Source organism: Coptis chinensis, chromosome 6, assembly GCF_015680905.1.
Source record: "Coptis chinensis isolate HL-2020 chromosome 6, ASM1568090v1, whole genome shotgun sequence".
In the NCBI taxonomy this organism is placed as follows: Eukaryota; Viridiplantae; Streptophyta; class Magnoliopsida; order Ranunculales; family Ranunculaceae; genus Coptis; species Coptis chinensis.
In genome coordinates, this window is record NC_141461.1 from 98,985,214 (window position 1) to 99,003,105 (window position 17,892).

The 17,892-nt window shown below is 40.1% G+C and overlaps 2 protein-coding genes across 2 annotated transcripts; both read left to right on the top strand.

The window, feature by feature from the left end:
• The first annotated feature begins 314 nt into the window (after window positions 1-314).
• Window positions 315-7,143, top strand: LOC147496034 (IAA-amino acid hydrolase ILR1-like 5). Its single transcript, XM_086564821.1, has 5 exons — window positions 315-769; window positions 862-987; window positions 4,999-5,313; window positions 6,183-6,311; window positions 6,570-7,143. Exons 1-5 carry the CDS (start codon window positions 440-442, stop codon window positions 6,981-6,983), a joined length of 1,314 nt encoding a protein of 437 aa, XP_086420947.1. The 5' UTR covers window positions 315-439; the 3' UTR covers window positions 6,984-7,143.
• Window positions 7,144-14,921: 7,778 nt separating this feature from the next.
• LOC147496035 (heavy metal-associated isoprenylated plant protein 9-like) lies at window positions 14,922-16,898 on the top strand. The gene is made up of 5 exons (XM_086564822.1): window positions 14,922-15,092; window positions 15,196-15,394; window positions 15,489-15,661; window positions 15,775-15,865; window positions 16,252-16,898. Exons 1-5 carry the CDS (start codon window positions 15,072-15,074, stop codon window positions 16,737-16,739), a joined length of 972 nt encoding a protein of 323 aa, XP_086420948.1. The 5' UTR covers window positions 14,922-15,071; the 3' UTR covers window positions 16,740-16,898.
• Window positions 16,899-17,892: the final 994 nt, after the last annotated feature.

Consider the following 17,892-nt stretch of genomic DNA (forward strand, 5'->3'; position numbering starts at 1 on the left):
AAGGGCTTGAGTTTTCATGCTTGACCCTACTCGACCCGGCCCTCAATATCAAATAGGGGCGGGCTGACCCGGCCCTCAATCATGAGGGCTTTTATGGTTTGAGGGCCGGGCTAGCCCATTATTACCCCTTTTCACCCCCCTAACCTGGCTATCATATAGTGTAGAGATATACTAATATGTATGACTAGTTTGCTGATTTGTCATGTTGAGCTGTCACATTCTTCTACTGAATTGGCTGGTGATTGTGTAATTGATCGTTACATTGAGCAACTAATAAGGCCTATATTTCTAAAGCCTATAAAAAAGCCCAACAAAGACGTGTTCTTGTTTCAATTTAAAAATGTTTCACAAACAGAGTCAAAGCAATCTTTTTTTTTTTTTTTAATAGTTCTTGGTATAAAATTCATGCTTCCCATTCAAAATTATTCAATTTGGAGTAATGGGTATTGTTTTAATTCTCTTTTTGCATCTCTTTGCTGTTTGTTGTGTTGCATTTCATGGACAGTTCAGTGAGAACTACTCACTGCAACTTATGAACACAGCAAAGGAAGAAAAAGAATGGTTAGTTTCAGTAAGAAGACAAATTCATGAATACCCAGAGCTTAAATTTGAAGAATTTAAGACTAGTGCACTTATTAGAAGTGAACTAGATAAGCTTGGCATCTCTTACACTTACCCTTTAGCTAAAACTGGTCTAGTTGCTCAAATTGGCAATGGTTCTCGTCCTGTTGTTGCACTTCGTGCTGATATGGATGCTCTTCCTTTGCAGGTATAATAAAGAACCTTTTTTTTTTTATAATCTTGTTGAGTTGTATGTTAGTTTGTTGAATTTTGAGTTTTGGAGTGTTTGTTGATTTTTAGGAGCTTGTAGAGTGGGAACATAAGAGTAAAGTTGATGGTAAAATGCATGGTTGCGGACACGATGCTCATGTGACTATGCTACTTGGAGCTGCGAAATTGCTTAATGAACGGAGAGATTATCTTAAGGTGACTACTATGGACAATGCTTGTATCTTTTCCAGTGCCATTGTTTATGTCATTTAAGTTACATTTCATGATAAATGTGTAGTTAACACACGTTTCTTTTGACCGTATTTGTATGAAATTGTCCCATTGTTGTTCCAAATGTAAGAATGGTCAGTGGCATGTATAGATTTTATATGCAATAATGGACCACTTTCCTTTACTGAGAAAGAGGTTCTGAATTGAAAATAGCAATATTGACAGAAAAAATGGTGGAACTTAAATGAAATGAGGGGATTGTGTTGGTTATGGGAATGTAGGCTTGAGATATGCAAATTCTGCTGTTAGAGTATAAGTAAATAGGTGTGTTGGGTTTTAGAGAAAACTGAAGTATGGGTACTACTAGACTACTAGAAAAACGGAGTTGCTCTTAGTCGTGATAATTGTCAAGCTGTAGGCTGAAATAAAATTACTGAATTTCATGAATCCATGGTGTACAGATTGATCAACCCTCTCCTAGGATGAAAAACACCACCAAAGAAGGCCTTGTTGTCCAACTGCTTCTATCTTGATCTACCTTCTGTTGAGGCATCATTGGATATTTGTTCAATTGGATTGCGACATTATTTTAGAAAACAACTTCAACTGTCATTGAACTTTTAGCACACTCTTTCCTCATGTCTAAATGCCAAAAATCATGCACATTGTTTTCCTCAAAGGTGCGACACTAGTACATGATAGGTCATTACCATATATCCAGGATCTAGGACAGCTTCCTAGCTGATGTGTGACTAAAATTGGCACTACCATACCTCTTGCGGGTTAGGTGCCTTTCCAACACACTGGTCAGAGAGAAGGAACAATGCTGCCAACATGTTGACAAAGAAGCGACACAATTGATCGACTTCCATGTGCAGCATAGTTTCTCTTACAGAAATCATGGTTTCTTAATAAGCGTGCATTGCATTTTGGAGATCATATTGTTCCTTCTCAACTGGTCAGTGCATATTATATATAGAGTGCTTTGAGGGTACTTCAGTAATTTACTACTTTTTACTTCTTTTAGATAAAAGTTAGGATTATATTCAATCTCTCTTTCACCTTGGAGGGAAATCTTTCTACTTTTGAATGGGTTGACGGATCATTACGGTCGTTGATGGAGCCCTTCAGGGCTTCTTCTCTGGTTAAACTTTTACTGTTATAGTGTTAGTGGAAAAGTCTATGTCTTTTTTGCCTTTGGGGTTTCCTAGACGGTAAGAATTGCAACAAGCTATAGCAGAACTCAGTATTATTGGAGGTGTTTTGCTGGAGAAGTATTTGGGGATGTCTGTATGTCAAGGAAAGGAAAGGTCACTAGAATGATGGTTTGTCCAGTGTTGGACAAAATCAAGAAGAAACTCTCTTGCTGGAAGGGTAAAAGCTTCTCTTTTCAAGGAATAAGTATTCACTTCAAATCTGTGATGTGGTATGCCCACAGGTGCATTTACAACCTGGCTGTTTACAAATGGCCTATGTCTGTCATAAATGAATCGGAAAGCATCACGAGGAACTTTCTTTGGACTGGTGATCCTACCAAAAGAAGAACTGCTACTGTGAGCTGGGAGAAAACATGCAAACCACTATAAGGAGGCCTCGAAATTATAAAATTGAGAGAAATCAATCTCTCTATGCTAATGAAATTGGCTTGGTCTGTGCTAGTGGGTAATGATGATTTTGCTCTCCTAATGAGACACAAATTCATGGATATAGATGGAAGTTTCATTCAATATTACAAACCATCCACCATATGGCCGACCAGGTTTAAGGGCGGCACGATTTGAAGTTACTACTACGTACTAACAGCCAATGGATTATTGGCAATGGTAACACAAAAGACTTTTAGAGAGACAACTGGTTGGAGCCCAACTCATCAACAACAGCTCATACACCTAACTTAATTACAATGATCTCAAGGGATGCAGATCCAAGCTCTCAGCGATTATCACAGGTAACATAATTACTATACCTCAGATCCTCGCATATTTTGGAAACAATAGGAGTCAGACCTAGTTATGCTATTAAATGCAACACTCAATGTGAAGCCACTAGAATATGGGGTCCTGACAATGAAGGCACTTTCTCTGTGAAGTCGGCTTTTGAAAGCATACAAAAGGAAAATCAGAAGGTGGGATGGCATAAAAAGGTCTGGAACTCTTATATACACCCAAGGACTGCTGCCAGTGCTTGGAAGCTGTTACATGGTTGTGCTGCCACTGATGCTTACATTCAAAAATCAGGCATAAGACTTGCTTCCTCTTGCAGACTGTGTAAAGCTTTAGAGGAATCACTGCACCGTCTCTTATGGCAATGCCCACTAGCTGTTGAACTTTGGACCTGGTTGTCCACACACTTCAATGTTCAACAACCTTTACAAGGATTCACTGATGCCATACTTATGTCGAAGAATTGGAGTCCTTTGCTAAAACAAATTTGGAATTCTGGTCTTCTTATAGGGATGGCTAGTCTTTAGAAGTTGAGGAACTCGGTATTCTTTGAAGACAAAGCTCCTAACTTCAATGTGTGCAAACCATTCATCAAATTTTAGATTCTCTGTCCCAACTGGTTGAATTGTGCCACCATGTACAACTTGGAATTACAGATTATAAACTTCTGGAATGTAACCCCTAGACGTAAGCAAGCGCCTCAGATTAAGTTTTGGTTTTGGATCCCACAAGAACTCAACACCTCTAAACTTAACACTGATCCTGGAATTTTGAGTATAGGCGTATGTTGCAGAGACTCTGAAGGAGCTTGTCTTTTCACTTTCTGCAAAATTTGGGCATTGGTACTAATGATATAGCTGAATGTCACGCTGTCATGGAAGGTGTGGACTTGGACATCAGCAAAAATAGGCTTCATCTCTGGGTAGAAGCTGATTCAACATCAACAATCTACTCTTACACTTCTGACAATGTCCCTTGGGAGATTCAGGCAAGATGGAAAGAATGCAAACAAAAGCTTTCTTCTATCAGATTTTCTCATGTATGGAGGGAGGTGAATATCTCGGCAGACACACTGGCTAAGGCAGGACCTGCTTTATATTTATATGAATCATTGGTGTTTGAGGGGAGGCCACCATGGCTACATAAATTGGAGGCCCCCGATGAGAAGTTCTCTAGATTTTCATAGTTGTGTTCTTCACTGGAATGTTGTCCATGAGGATACAATGTAAACGAGGATTTGCTTTGGCAACTCCTCATACCAAATTATTTTTTTCACCTTTTTCCCTTTTTAGTACATCTAAACCTTACCAAGCAAAAACAAACAGGTATTTCAGCTTCCCTTCACTTTTTATTATTTTTTTTCATAACGAAATTTACAAACAATTAGGACAAGCGCGCTACAAATTGTGCTGCAATTCCTTTCTAGATAGCAATTTCTATCCTCCTAAATATAAACTCATTAGAGCTAGCAGTCATCATGTTGTTGTCCATGACTTTCTGCAATCTTTTGAGAAGTTCAACAGATTTTGATGCCAAAAACCCGAAAATTTCAACAGATTGTGATGCATTCTTTTATCTTTTTACTTATTTTTATTTTTTTTGCTATCTATTTTTCCAGCGTATGGTTTGGTTGCTTACTTTGACGTTGGATATAGGGTTATTTGTTTCATTCATCTGCTTTAAGCTCCAACTAACGTTTGACCACGTTTGCATCACATGTGCCTAAAAGTCTAGATAAGCCTGTCCTAGAAGGCTTGTGTCAGTCCACCTTTGACGACCTCACAAAAATCATTAGAGTAGTTGTTATGTCCATTTCATATTCACTTTCATTGAATTTTCTGACTTATTTCTTGGTAAAACATGATGGTATTGAGCTTTTAATTTTACTTGTATGGTATTGGCTTAATTGACTGCTATCTTGTAATTTGTTTCCTGTGAATCTTTGCAGCCTTAGTTTACACTTCCTTCGTTTTAGTAATTTTTTTCCCAGCTTGGACATTTATACATAGATGAATCAAATGAAATCCTCATCTTCGTATATTATTTGATGAAGGGGACCGTGAGACTTATTTTCCAGCCTGCAGAGGAGGGTGGTGCTGGAGCATCATACATGATAAGGGAAGGTGCTCTTGGCGATTCTGAAGCAATCTTTGGAATGCACATTGACTACCAAAACCCTACAGGAAGCATAGAGTCCCTTGCAGGACCTGCACTAGCTGCTGTATGTTTCTTTAAAGTCAAGATAGAAGGAAAAGGTGGACATGCTGCAAATCCCCATTTAAATGTCGATCCAGTACTTGCTGCATCATTTGCCATTTTGGCCCTGCAACAAATCATCTCAAGAGAAACGGACCCCCTTCAGAGCAATGTATGTCCTTAATGTATGTGTTTATGGTACTTGTAGCTTTATCTAGCTATCTAGTTTAACTTCAGCAGTGTCTTGTATTTGACGATGCAGAACAAAGTTACTAATGATTGTACTAAAATCAGTATAATTGGTTCCCTATATCTCCTCCTTTTTGGAGGTAGAATCCAATGACGCCATTTCGAAAAATAAAAATAAAAATAGGAAGTTTTGTTTTAACATTCCAACTTTCAGTGGTGTTGCAAAGCCATTTGAAGAGTCATATATTATACCAGGACTTTTCAATGTGTTGGTTTGGCTCTCTAAAAGTAAATTTGCCCTGGTTTAGCTGGAGTATTCTGTCTCAGCTTTAGAAAAATGAGTTTGCTGGCCACTTAAGCATGAAGGATATTTGGCCCCGAACCTTTCAACTCAGTCTTCCTGGACTATTGGCATTTCCATAAATTTCATACCACACTGTTTGATGATATCATTGAACTAGCTCACATTGGAGCAAGCTACTACTTTAGGTGACAAAGGACTGGCATTGATGTTCGCTGCTTCCCCTTAACTTGTTGAACATTGCTTGATTTATGAAAGTCTGTATAATTGGACGCCTGTCTGAAAGTCTGTATCGTCTCTGAGGTTTCTGACACCCTTAATACCCTATACATTTTTATGCATTGTTATAAATAGCTACGGTTTTATAACTGAATTTCGATGTTTAGGATAGACAAGTACAGATGGAGAGTAAGAGAATAGCACTAAACACAATTGTTGATGATAGAATTTTCTGTAGCCTTATATCGGTGTTTCTAAGCCTACTTTATCTGCAATATAGATTAAATATTAACTTATGCAGTTTATTACTGAAGCTTAATTTCTTTATGTAGGTTCTCTCTGTCACTTACTTTCATGGTGGAACAGTAATGAACGTAATTCCGCAGTCTGCTGAACTTGGGGGCACTTTGAGAAGTCTTACCACAGATGGTCTGCACTTACTCCAGAGGAGAGTGAAAGAGGTAAGCAAGATCCAGAATACCTGGGATCTTTCTCTGCTTATATATCTTTGTGGGTGGTGAAAGGCACCAAAGTTGCCGTTAAATACATAAGTCGGAGAACACCATACTTAGAACAAGTGCTATATGCTATAGCACTTTCTGTATATTGGCTTCACTAAACGAATTTGGACTGCCTCCCTTCTTAAATGAAGGAAATGCCTACATGAGATAGCCCCATCTTTTCTACGTTCTTCTTGATATCTATGGAGCTCATTGCAGGTCATAAAGGGACAGGCAGCTGTACACAGATGTAAGGCTGACATTGACTTCCTGGAAGAGGAGTATCCAGCCTACCCTGCTACTATCAATGATGAGATCTTGCATGAACATGTGGAGAGGGTTGGCAAGCTCTTACTTGGTCCGAAGAATGTCACAGCGGCTAACAAGGTGATGGCAGGCGAGGATTTTGGTTTCTATCAAGAAGTTATTCCTGGTGTAATGTTCGGAATTGGAATTAGAAATGAGGACTTGGGTTCAGTTCACTCACCGCATTCCCCACACTTCTTTTTAGATGAAGATGTCCTTCCACTTGGGGCCGCACTTCATACTGCACTTGCAGAGATATATCTTAACGATCAATGGGAATCAGTTGATCAAAAAGATCTTCGTATTGAAACTCAAGGAGCTTTGTAATGAAACATAGTCCACAGTAACTTTTTTGTATATATTATGTAAGATATCTCAAATGAGGCTTTAACTACTTAAAGCCTAATGTAAATTTTCACTACATGACTTGCTCTTTTTTCTTGGTTGGGTGAGTTATTACTTGATAAGAACTGCAACTCTTCCATAATTCCTGTGACGTTTAGGCTAAACATACTAAAACGAAAGCATTTGTGTCTTCCACGAATCAGCTAGTGATAATGAGATGCTGAAAGTATTTGAGTTGGCAAAGTGTATTATTATATAGCGATTAAAATGTTGTATCTGTTATACATTCTTTTATCTTAAAACGCCAGGGAAAAAATCAGAAAAAAACAAAGGAAAAAACTCACTTGTTTTGTTGTTTCCGGCTTCTTGATGCAGTTTTATGGTCGCGCTATAATAAAGTCACATGAGTAAACATTTTGAAAGTTACAAGTGAAACAGGAACAGGTTTTCAGAAAAGAATAACTTAAGGAACAAGTTTCAAGGTAACTACAACACTAAGCAATTATCCTCTGCTTTTGACTTTACTTTGCAATGCATAATTCTCCGGACTGCGCTTGGTATGAAGTACTTATAGCAGAAGTTTGTTAGTTTAGATAAATTTTTTTTGTCATTTTTTTTGGGTTGGTAGTTAGCTCCACAAACCTAACCGTGTTGCCACTTGCCACATTCTAGCTGAAAACACTTTTTTTTTAATTAGCTAGTCTGTTTTAAATGAGATCAGTAATTCTTTGATGCTAGCGGGATTCGACCCCAACAGTTAAACAATAGTTTGCATCGACATTAAAGCGTGAGATAAAGAAAATTGTAACTAATACATTCATAAAGGTGAGTATGGTCACAATCTGAGTACTTTCATGTTGATACCGAAAGGACCTAAAAAAATTATGACTATATTCAGCGGAAAGGCAAAATCAGGATAAGGTTGGATGAGCTAGAAAGGAGAAATGACTGTTACAAAAAAGGAAATGACTGTTCCAGACATCAAGTTTTCGTAGGAAAAACTTTAATTCGACACACAAAAACATTTCTACGTTAAGGCTACCAACCCATGTGAGCTTAAGCTTTCGAACCTCCATACTTTGAAGTCCCCACGCTATATCTAATCCCCATAAACAGACAAAAAAAAAACGTCCATTCAAAATGTGTCACTGCATTCCATGCATTGATGCTGACATTGTTTTGGTGTCTTAAGCCTTAAGGTATACTCTAATTAGTCTCTTTAATCTTCATTATCTAGTTAATCTCTTTAATCACGGCCATGGCATGCATAACAGACATGAGATGTTAAACATAATCTATGATGACATTTGAAGGCATTGTTTTGAAACCATAAATCATATCCGATTTCAGATCAGCCTTTAGATATGTATCTATTACATTACACATTTTCTTTTCGACTTGTGTACTTGTTAACAATGTCGCCAATGCTGTGTGATATGAAGTGGATTACAGTGGAAGAGTGGATGACCTTCAGATGCATGTCAGCATCTAAAATTGACCCCTTCGCGACCACATTTTTGCATAAACAAGAGAAGATGGAAGATTAGTGTACGTGTGTCGGTCAATTTTTACAAAGGGTCATTTTCCATCTATCTACTTATTGTTGCGTAGTTAATAAACAGAAAAGAACCCATAGGCCATATCTGCTATGAAAACATTTTGATTTTCTACAAGTTTCGCGAACATCAAAATGCTACTCCAAGTGGTTGCATAACAAAGCACTACTTATCTCTGTGGCTACAACATTGCATAACTAGCATGTCTCGTGCAGTTGTACCTATAACAGAAACTGTTGTGCAAGAGCAGAAGCACAACCGCGCAGGAGAATCATATGACCATAACTAGTAATTATGCAACTGCAGGAAACAGGGAGATGAAGGTGTTGGAGTTATCCCTCACATGAGGAGAGAAACCGAGCCGGACGAAACGGCAAACTTCGACATCCGAGTCGAGATCCAAGCGCCAGCGGCTCGAAGAAGGCCAGCATCTCGAACTCGATAACATAGAGGCGACCAGCGCTCAAAGTGGCGCGCCAGCGTCCGATGTCAGGAGGTCTTGGTAGCGACTTCGCTCGAGTGGCGCCCGTCTATTTTTTTTCGGGGCTTTGCTCAGATTCCGCGAATTTGGTTTTGGAGATAAAACCAAAATCAAGGTTTTTGAAAACCTAACCTAACCAGAGAGAACCAAACAAGTCGGAAGGATTGGAATCGGACTAAAACAAAGAGAGAACCTTTACGGAGATACAACCACTGTAAAGAGATAAAGAGTGATCTAGTAAGGTGAGAGGCCCGAAAGGAGAGATTGTAATCTTCCTTCCCATTTTATTAAGAAGCGGCTCTTGTGGAAGTAGGCATCATTGGCGAACCACGGTAAATCTTTGTGTTGTGGTTTGCTTTTCTTTGCTTTACATTATTATCATTTTAATAATAGTTGTTTAGCGAGTTGGGCATGTTAGTATAGGTTGTAGTTGATATTTAGATTTTATCCCGAGTTGAATTGTGTTCATACAAGTTATCGTGTAGTGGGGAACCGATTGGTATTGGTGTAATCCCCAACAAGTGGTATCGAGCCTTGGTTAGAATAGCTGGGGTGTTATCGAATCTTTGTCGGAAAGGTGTTTGATGAAAATTCACGAGAGAAGATTTGAGGTTAAATAACTTGTAGAGATGGACCATTCCGTGAACACTTTCGTATGATGAGTCCGAATAGGAAGAACTACACCATCCGGAAAGCCAAGATGGAAGACTTGCTATCTTTGCAAGGACTTGGCACTTCCCATTGAGAATGAGGGGAGTAAAACCGAAAAAAAGGCCCGATGAAATTTGAGTGGAAAAAAGCTTGTGACGAAAAGCTATTGGGTACATTCGACAATGGATAGGCGGCGATGTCTTTCACCATGTGGCCCCGAAGAGACTACGACCTTGATCTATGGAAGAAACTTCGAAGACCTTTATGAGAGGAAGTCGGGTGGAAACAAAGTGCTAGTCGTTAAGAAGTTTGCGAACCACGAAGTACCAAGAAAGGTTCTTCAATGTCGAGCATCTTAATGAAGTACGAATATCATCAATCGATGCATTTGATGAAGATCAATTTGGGAGGCGAAGTTGAGGCTTTGTTTCTATTAGGCTCTCTACCCGAAGTTGGGAGACATTAGCGGTTTCTACATGGAGCGACCAAAGGATGGAATTGTTACCATGGAGATGGCTACCACGTCTTTGTTGAATGAGGAGACTAGAAGGAGTGCAAGAAGCGCTCTTCTTCTTCGAGAGGTCCTTTTCCGCAGAAACGGGGAGAGGTCGGCGAAAAACCATCTCGTTCTAGAGGTGATGGCGAAGTAAATCTAGGGGTGAAGCTAGAACTCCTAAAGCGGAGAGGCAATGTTACTATTGTGCCACCAAAGGCCACTTCCGGATATGAGTCGCGAGAACAACGAAGAGGATAAGAAGAATAACCGTACATGAAGACATGGTGCGGAGGAACTAAACACACAGGCGGAGATACTACCGCACTAGTCGATGACCTAGTGGGAATTGTGTCGGTGTGGTGTGTCTTTGTCGAAAGTACCTCATGTCGGGATCTGAGTGGGTGATAGATCTGAGGAGCATCCTATCCGTCACACCGCGATACGGGATTCTTCACTACCTACGGTATGTGGTGAATATGGTGAAGTGAGGATGGAGTAACGATGGCGTCTCGAAGATTGTAGGCATTGGAGATGTTCATATAGAAACCAATGTCGGCTACACCTTGACACTCAAGGATGTAAGACATGTCCCCGACATACGGTTAAGCCTAATTTCGGTTTGGGAAATTAGATGACGATGGCTTTGTAAACTTCGTTTGGTAGCGGGGTATGGAAACCCGACCGAGGGTTCCATTGTAGCGGCGGAGGGAAAGAAAACTTGCTCTCTTTACAAAACCACGGCTAGTTTGTAAAGCGAAGCGAATCTGTGCGAAAGAAGAAGCTTCATCTGAGCTGTGGCACAAGAGGCGTGTCACATGGGCATAAAAGGGATGGAAGTTCTTGCTAAGCAAAAGGCCATGCCGGACATTAAAGGTACACATTTAAATACATGTACTCATTGTTTGGTAGGAAAGCAACCGCGGGGTGTCTTTCCAAAGATTCCGTCTCCACGAAAGGACAACGTCCTTGAACTAGTGCACCACCGGACTTATGTGGTCCTATGAGAGTGAAGTCCCACCGGGGAGCCGTGCTTCTTGACATTCATTGATGATCGTCAAGAAAGATATGGGTCTATAGTCCGAAGACCAAGGATGAAGTACTTGGCGTGTTTGAGAAATTCCACAAACATGGTGGAAAGAGAGGGAAGTTGTTGAAGTGTATTCGCTCGGATAATGGGGGTGAGTACATTGGGCCATTTGAAGAGTATTGCCCGAGTCATGGGATTAAGTCATGAGCGGACCGTTCCCAAGACACCGCAATGAGAATGGAATAGCGAGAGAAATGAACCGCACCATTGTAGAGAGGATAAGATGCATGCTATCTCACTCTAAGCTACCTAGAAACTCTTGGGTAGAAGCAATGCGTCTGCAGCATGTGATCAACTTTGTCACCAAAGAAAGCCTCGAATAGTGATTATCCGGAGAGTATGGTCGGCCGAGATGTTGATTATGGATACTTGAGGGTATTTGGGTGCGGGGCATTTGTGCATATTCCGAAGGATGAGAGATCAAGCTTGATGACAAAGCCAAGCGGTGCATTTTTACGGGTTATGGAGATGAAAAGTTTGGTTACAAACTCTATGATCCGATTAACAAGAAGGTAATCCGAAGTCGAGATGTTGTGTTCTTAGAAGACCAAACCATAGCGGAGACTTTGAGGAGGGTGAAAGCTACGAGGCTTTCACCAATGATCTTGTTGATTGAAACGAAAGTTCCTACTATGGAACGTCGCGAAGGCATTGAGAATGCAGAGAACCATGAGTTTGAAGCTCATGATGAGAATCCTATTGCTCATGATGGGATAGAACCTATTGGTATAGAAGATGCGGATGAGATGCATGAACCACCACCGAGCAAGCGAAGTGCATCCTCCCCGGCACCGGCCGGATGGGGCAAGGAGGTCCGGACAGAGAGAGACTAGCTTCAACCGGTATCCACCACATGCGTGCGTCTTTACTATCGGATGGTGGAGAACCTATGTACTATCAAGAGGCACTTGAAGGTACGCAGACAAAGAAAAGTGGTTGAAGGCCATGCATGGCGAGATGGATTCTTTGCATAAGAATCACACTTATGAGTTAGTTGAGAAACCCACGGGAGAAAAATTCTCAAGAATAAGTGGATATACAAAGTCAAGCATGAGGGAGAACAATCCTCACCCAAGGCACAAAGCTCGCCTTGTTGTGAAGGGGATTCGGTCAAAGGAAAGGGATTGACTTTGATGAGATTTTCTCTCTGTAGTGAAGATGACTTCTATCCCGGTGGTATTGGGTATGGCCGCAAGTATGAACCTAGAGGTTGAAGCGACTAGATGTTAAGGCGACTTTTTCTTCATGGAGACCTTGAAGAAGATGTCTACATGGACCCGACCCGAGGGGTTTGAGGTCAAAGGCAAGGAGCACCTAGTATGCAAGGCGATAAAAGAGCTTGTATGGGTTGAAACAAGCACCGAGGCGATTGGTACATAAAGTTTGATTCCTTTATGGTGAAGCAAGGATACAAAGTCCGCTTCCGATCATTGTGCGTTTGTTCGAGATTTCGGATAGGGGATTTCATAGTGCTATTCTTTGTATGTGGATGATATGTTGATAGTTGGCCCAAACATCAACAAGATATCAAATTTGAAGAAAGACTTGAGTAAGTCCTTTGAGATGAAGGATTTGGGTCAAGCAAAAGCGGATACTTGGGATCTGGGATCACTCGTCGTGATGAAAAGAGTGGGAAGTTGTGGCTTTCTCAAAAGCTACATTGAAAGGTGTTGAAGAGATTCAACATGGATCAAAAGCGAAGCCCGATCGGTTAATCCGCTTGGTGGCGGTTCAGCATGACCAAAGAGATGTGTCCTAAGGGTGAGCATGAGCGAGTCGGATGGAAAAGATTCCTTATGCATCCGCGATGGGCGGTTTGATGTATGCCATGGTGTGTACTAGGCCGGACATTGCTTTTCGCCCGTTGGGGTGGTAAGCGATTTACATCAAATCGGGTAAAAGAAACATTGGGAAGGTGTTAAGTGGATATTGAGATATCTCAAAGGCACTTCCAAATCATGTTTGTGCTTTGGTGGAAGTAAGCCCTTACTTGAAGGCTACATCGATCACGAGACATGGCGGTGATGTTGACTTCGATGAAGTCCACCTCCGGTTATCACGGTTACTTTTGCGGGGGGAGCGGTTTCTTGGCAATCTAAGTTGCAAAAGTGTGTTGCCCTCTCCCTTCTGAAGCGAAAGTATATTGCGACCACTGAGTGTTGCAAAAGAGTTGCTATGGATGAAGAGGTTCTTCGACGAACTAGGGCTAAAGCGAAAACGGTTTGTAGTTAAATGTGACGGTCGAGGCGCCATCCACTTGAGCAAGAATCCGAGTTTTCATTCTAGATCCAAGCACATACGTCGCGTTATCATTGGATTAGAAAGTACTTTCGAGACAAGCATTTGTGTATCGAGAAGATCCATACCGACAAGAACGGGTCGGATATGATGACCAAAGTCTTACCGAAAGGTAAGTTTGATGTTTGTTGTCTTATTGCGGAATGACAAACACACTCCTCCCGCTGATTTGGCAATTGCATGGAGGTAGCCCCCCTCACCGTTCGGAGGGGGGAGATTGTTGAGTTATCCCTCACATGAGGAGAGAAACCGAGGACGAAACGGGCAAACTCGACATCCGAAGTCGAGGCCAGCGCTCGAAGAAGCGCCAGCTTCGAGCTCGGTAACATAGAGGCGACCAGCTCAAAGTGAAGCGCCAGCGCTCGATGTCAGTCTTGGTTCGACTTCGGCGCTCAGAGGCGAGCGCCAGCCAGTCTATTTTTCGTGGGCTTTGCTTCTGATACCCGCGAATTTGGTTTTGGAGATAAAAACAAAATCAAGGTTTTGGAAAACCTAACCTAACGAGAACCAAACAAGTCGGAAGGATTGGAATCCGGACTAAAACAAAGAGAGAACCTTCTGAGAGATACAACCACAGTAAAGAGATAAGAGTGATCTAGTAAGGTGAGAGACCGAAAGGAGAGATTGTAATCTTCCTTCCCATTTTATTAAGAAGCGGCTCTTGTGGAAGTAGGCATCATTGGCGAACCACGGTAAATCTTTGTGTTGTGGTTTTGCTTTTACTTGCTTTTTACATTATTATCTCATTGTTAATAGTTGTTTAGCGAGTTGGGCATGTTAGTATAGGTTGTAGTTGATATTTAGATTTTATCCGGAGTTGAATTGTGTTCATACAAGTTATCTGTGTAGTGGGGGAACCGATTGGTATTGGTGTAATCCCCAACAGAAGGATGAAAATGCAACATATTGTTACTAATCTCTGATTGATGAACTGAATGCAGAAGCCAATAAAGAAAAGGACCATTAGAATCTAAGGACCAAAGTATAACCAATCAGACTGCAATTAGTGCTGCTCACATGGCAGGTGATTTGTGCTGTTTAGATCTACATTCTACAGAAAGTAATCCACACACGGATTAATTAAAAGCACAACGCACCTCAAATAGTGTGCCACGTGGCATCATTAGGACATTTGTATTGAAATTCTCTCACTTTGTTTGGCTTCATAACCATCCCACTTTCCTATAAATCTGCCTAACCCTCCTATTTATTCTTCCCCCACCTATCTAATTCTCTCACTCACAGCCTTAGGAAGAAAACAAAAAAGATAGATTTAAGTATAGGAGAAACAGATTCCATAGGGCGTTAGTTGCATTGCATGTGCTTGTGAATCACTGAGCCACTTTAAATCATATAATTAGAGCACCGACCTTCAACTACCAGTAAACTTCTGTATAAATAAAACATTCTTTCCTTCTAGCTGAGTCTCCCACTTAATTCATTCTCTTGTTGACTAAGAGAACTCTTGATCTTATTCTTGTTGTGCTAATTAAGAAGTATAATGGGTGAAGAAGCTAAACAGGTGAGTGAGCTGTTATTATTGCATAGTTCATCTTGTTATTGCTTTTGTTAAGGTTTTGTATTGTTTAAGTGATCATGAGGTTGTGTTATGTTGATATGTGCAGGAGGAAGTTGAACCAGAAACTAAGCCAGAAGAGAAACCAGGAGAGAAGAAAGAAGAGAAAGCAGAAGAGAAGAAAGATGATGAAAAAGCAGAAGAAAAGAAAGAAGAACCAAAACCACCTTCCCCCGTTGTCTTGTATGTAGACTTACATTGTGTAGGTTGTGCAAAGAAGATAGAGAGATCTCTTATGAGAATCAGAGGTATGTGCTCTTGTCGCCCTTGTAGTAAGGATTTGTGTGTCTCATATATAGTTCATTTGATATTAAGGCTTTTTCCTTTGTTGTTGGTTTACAGGAGTTGAAGCTGTTGCTATAGATATGGCACAGAACCATATAACAGTAAAGGGTGTAGTAGATCCTCAAGCTCTGTGTACGAAGATACAAAAAAAAACAAATAAAAGAGCTACTATCTTGTCTCCATTGCCAGCTGCAGAGGGAGAACCTACACCCCAATTGGTTCCATCACAGGTCTCTTATTCCATCAATTAAACAGAAAAACAAAAATAAAATGAAAAACGCTATGTAGTAATTAATTATGGCTTTATCTGAGACTAATCTTTGTTTGCTTTTATTGTTTTCAGGTTAATGGATTAATCACTATAGAACTGAATGTAAATATGCATTGTGAGGCTTGTGCTCAACAACTCAAAAGGAAGATACTAAAGATGAGAGGTACAATCAAAGTATCCTCCTTTCGTACTTTGTTACCTAACGGTTTTATCTAATGTCTGGAGTACTTGACGAGATCCATTTTCAATAATTCCATATACATAATTGCTTAGTTATAGTTGCTTCATGCATGAATGGTTAATCTGATTATATATGTTTTTGTAACTCATTCATGATGATATTACATTAGTTCTAGCTTCTAATAATCACAACTGGTTACACAACCAAGATTGGGACATGCTAATAGTCTTATAACACGCATTATATATCCACTATACATGAAGTTACAAATTTTAGTGTACTGGAGCTTAATAGTAACCAATTAACCATGTTTTGTATCTTAATTAATCTAGTTGTGACTAAAGGTTTCATATATGTTTGTCCACCAGGTGTCCAAACAGCCGAGGCGGATTCATACACAAGCAAGGTGACAGTTACAGGGACTATGGACGCTCAACGCCTTGTTGATTATGTCTATAGACGCACTAAAAAGCAAGCCCGGATTGTTCCTCAACCCCAACCAAACCCTGAGCCCAAGCCTGAACCAGAGAAGGGGGAAGAGAAGAAAGAAGAAGGTGAAAAGCCGGCAGAGGAGCCCCCAAAGCCTGAAGAGAAGAAAGAAGAAAATGCCGAGAAAAAGGAAGACAAGGAACCAGAAGAAGAAAAGAAGAATGAGGAAAGTGCTGAAAGTAAAGAGGGAAATGCTAAAGAAGAAAAGGTCGAAGAAAGCAAGGAAGAGCACAAATTGGATGAGCTCAACATTGAAGAAAGAAATGCAAGAATGATGTATTACTATCCACCTCTTTATGTGATTGAGAGAATCCCACCACCTCAGATCTTCAGTGATGAAAATCCCAATGCATGTTGCATCTCATGACCAGCTTTAGAATGAAAGTTAATATATATAATAACTTAGAAGGTAGGTAACAACCTTCATTCTCTTGTATGAAAAGAATAGATTCTAGTTTCTAAATTTGTTTTAGAATACACTTTTCCTAAACTTATACTACAATCTATTGTTAGTTGTATAAAGAAATAGTACTTGTATCACTGTAATAACGATCTCTTTCCGAAAATGATGAGCATGAGCACAATTTGGTCAACCGAAAAAGACAGAATTCCTTCCCTCCCCGAATCAGCGTATGAGCATGGTGCTAACTGCTAAATCATTGGATTTGATAAGCAAGTAAAACTGCGGAATAATGTTGAGATTATTCTACTCCAATTTCTAAGTGTGTCCTACAATTTAACAAGTTAAATGAACATTTTCAGGAATCAGGTTGCATCGGCTGTTGACTTAACTAGAAACCTTACTGGACTATATTGATCATTACATTTCCTAATAAACTCAAAAAAGAACTAAATTATATATTTTTGAATATCAGAAGTTACTAATACACAATTGCGAAATTGAGGGTACGTTCAGTGGTGAACTTCATATTCTGTTACAAGATAAAAGTAAGTCAAGACATGCAGTTAGACGAGTTTAATTTGTCAGTTGGCAGCAGTCCTATACGCAACTCCGAAGAGCGAAGACATAAAATTGTGGTGAATTGCTGATTCTTTCATAATCATTTTGATGGCACGAAGCCACAAACAATGTGGACAGCCATAGTGCCTGACAGTTCTCAATTGTCCTCTGTATGTATGACACCTTAGCTCTCTATCTTTAGGGAGCCCATCTATAAAACAATACAGACGTCTAATCCTACTCTGTAGTTCACACTCCATATCCTTACGTTACATACTGCCCGACTCTGTACCTACTTGAACATATAGGCATACAACAATCTTGTCGGTTTTCCATTGAGGTGCCTAATAGCCAACGCGCTTGAGAAGTTGCATGCAAGCCAAAGCCATATATGGCCTATATGTTAGAATTAACATCATAGAGGCGGATATAGGGGTGCGTGTGCAGAGGCCACAGAAAAACTTCATTTTCACGTAACTAATTATTTAGAAAAATTTTCAAATTATAAAGACTTGCACTTTACTTTTTTTAGCAAAATTCCACTATTACATTTCCAAAA

Bases quoted from the DNA above. Each gene is read 5' to 3' on its own strand.
- LOC147496035 (XM_086564822.1), top strand. From the start codon at position 15,072: ATGGGTGAAGAAGCTAAACAG. The intron at 15,093-15,195 runs GTGAGTGAGCTG...TGATATGTGCAG, and splicing joins TGGGTGAAGAAGCTAAACAG to GAGGAAGTTGAACCAGAAAC. The intron at 15,662-15,774 runs GTCTCTTATTCC...TATTGTTTTCAG, and splicing joins CCCAATTGGTTCCATCACAG to GTTAATGGATTAATCACTAT.
- LOC147496034 (XM_086564821.1), top strand. From the start codon at position 440: ATGGGTATTGTTTTAATTCTCTTTTTGCATCTCTTTGCTGTTTGTTGT. The intron at 988-4,998 runs GTGACTACTATG...TATTTGATGAAG, and splicing joins AACGGAGAGATTATCTTAAG to GGGACCGTGAGACTTATTTT. The intron at 6,312-6,569 runs GTAAGCAAGATC...AGCTCATTGCAG, and splicing joins TCCAGAGGAGAGTGAAAGAG to GTCATAAAGGGACAGGCAGC.